General features: G+C 66.3%; 1 protein-coding gene across 1 annotated transcript in view; it reads left to right on the top strand.

The window, feature by feature from the left end:
• IGHMBP2 (immunoglobulin mu DNA binding protein 2) overlaps window positions 1–377 on the top strand; it is a 25,420-nt gene extending 25,043 nt beyond the window's left edge. Inside the window, exon 14 of the mRNA XM_007944919.1 lies at window positions 180–377. Coding sequence (XP_007943110.1) covers window positions 180–377 — 198 coding nt within the window. The remainder of the gene's footprint in view (window positions 1–179) is intronic.
• Window positions 378–1,821: the final 1,444 nt, after the last annotated feature.

The raw sequence follows: 1,821 nt of genomic DNA, 5'->3' as shown, positions 1-1,821 counted from the left end.
ACCGGTCCACGGGAAAGGCCAGGCTCCCCCCAGGGAGGGTGACGGTCCTCGGGGAGGGGACAGGGAGGGTGATGACCTGTGTTGGGTGGGCCTCCCGGGTCTGAGCTCTGGGCTGGGTGGAAGGGTCTTGTCTCCTGGCCTTCCCGTGTATGCTGACGCACCGACCGCCGTGTCCTCAGGTCCATGGCTGTGGGGAGCGGGCGCGTGCCCACGCCCGGCAGAGGATCAGCCGGGAGGGCGTGCTCACCGCCGGCAGTGGGACCAAGGACAGGGCCCTGGACCCAGCCAGGAGGGCCCAGCTGCAGAGGCGGCTGGACACGAAGCTGGACGCCTTGAGCAGCCAGAGGAAGAGCAAGAGGAAGGACAAGGAGACGTGACCCAGGCTCTGCGCGCAGTGCAGCCCCCGGGCCTCTGTGCACATGGGCGGGCGGGCTGCCCCCGGAGGACCCGTCCCCCAGGAGGACCCGTCCCCCAGGAGGACCCGACCCCCGGACCTCTGTCCTGCGTGGGGGTGGGGCTGTCACACTGGCGCCTCATCTTTGTCCACCAGGTTCGGTGGGAGGTGCCCTGTGGGGGGCCGGCTGGGCTTTGGACCTTGGTGATACGTTCTGACGTACAGAACAGGAGAAAGGCTCTTAGGAGCAAAACAGTCAGGGCCAGTTGACCCCTCACCATCTCGGCTGCACGTGGGGTGGGCCAGAAGCGCCCCCTCCCTGTTACCACCCCGTACCACTTCCCAGCCCCTTCTCCACTCCTAGAGAAACCTCAGGCTCCGGATGGAGGGCTCCCCTGAGGGCCTGAAGCCTGTGAGAGGGATGCCCTCTGCCCGGGAGGGTCAGGCACCTGGAGGAGACGAGCGGCCCAGGCCCTGTTAGAGGCACGCGAGTGCGTCATGAGCACGTCGGCACTCCTCCCTCACAACCTGAGCCATGTCGCGTCTGCCTGCCCGCCTGCCCAGGGCTGCTGGGACCCTGCCCTGGGCTTACCACAGCACTGCACACACAGCTCGCCCCCGCCCACCCTGCGCTCAGGCCGCGGTGGGGGAAGCGGGGACACCCCTCAGTTCCGAGCGGATGGTGCCTGTAAACCCAGAGCCCGGCGGAGCTGCCCCGCTGCCCACTGCGGCCCTGACGGAAGGAGCCCTCGGGGAGGCGCGCGCCTCCAGCTGTCGGTTGTCCCGGAGGGATGTAAACTAACGATTGCACGAGAGTGGTGCGCTGTCTGGAGTGTCCTTGCGATGTGTCGGGAAGGAACTGCTCCCCCTGTGGCCCGGAGCCTCACGCTGTCCAGCGGCAGAGGTGGGCTGCTGCTCCGCGCCCCCGGGGCCTTGGCCGGCCTTATACTGTTGGGAGCAGCGGCAGCTGGCGCTCTGGTAACAGAGCGGGGGGGGAGGGAGAGGAAGGCAGCGGCTGTTTGCCTTCTGGCTCTCCTACCAGCTGGGTGGAGGTTTCACATTGGAAGTTTAGAATCGGAAAACCTGAGCCCAAGGGAAGAGATTGCGCCAAGGAGTCAGACGGGCCTCGGCCTGGGCCGCCCATGGTCCGAGGAGGCCAAGGGGGAAGGCTGTCACCGTCACCCTCATGGGGCGCCGTCCCACCACCCATCCTAGCATGCCATGCCTGGTTACCCTTGGCGGACACCTTCCTTGCCTGCCCCCACCACGTGGTAAAGTTTCAGCCTGCGCTATGGGAAAAGCATTGGGCTGCTAACCAAAGGGTAGGCATTCAAACCCACAGCTAGGGGAGAAAGATGTGGCAGTCTGCATCCACAAAGATGGCAGCCTTGGAGACCCTGTGGGCAGTTCCACTCTGTCCTCTAGGG

Source organism: Orycteropus afer, unplaced genomic scaffold, assembly GCF_000298275.1.
Source record: "Orycteropus afer afer isolate SDZICR_OR568_19922 unplaced genomic scaffold, OryAfe1.0 scaffold00130, whole genome shotgun sequence".
Taxonomy (NCBI): domain Eukaryota; kingdom Metazoa; phylum Chordata; class Mammalia; order Tubulidentata; family Orycteropodidae; genus Orycteropus; species Orycteropus afer.
The sequence above is the reverse complement of the archived record's forward strand: the minus strand, read 5'-3'. Positions and strand labels throughout refer to the sequence as shown.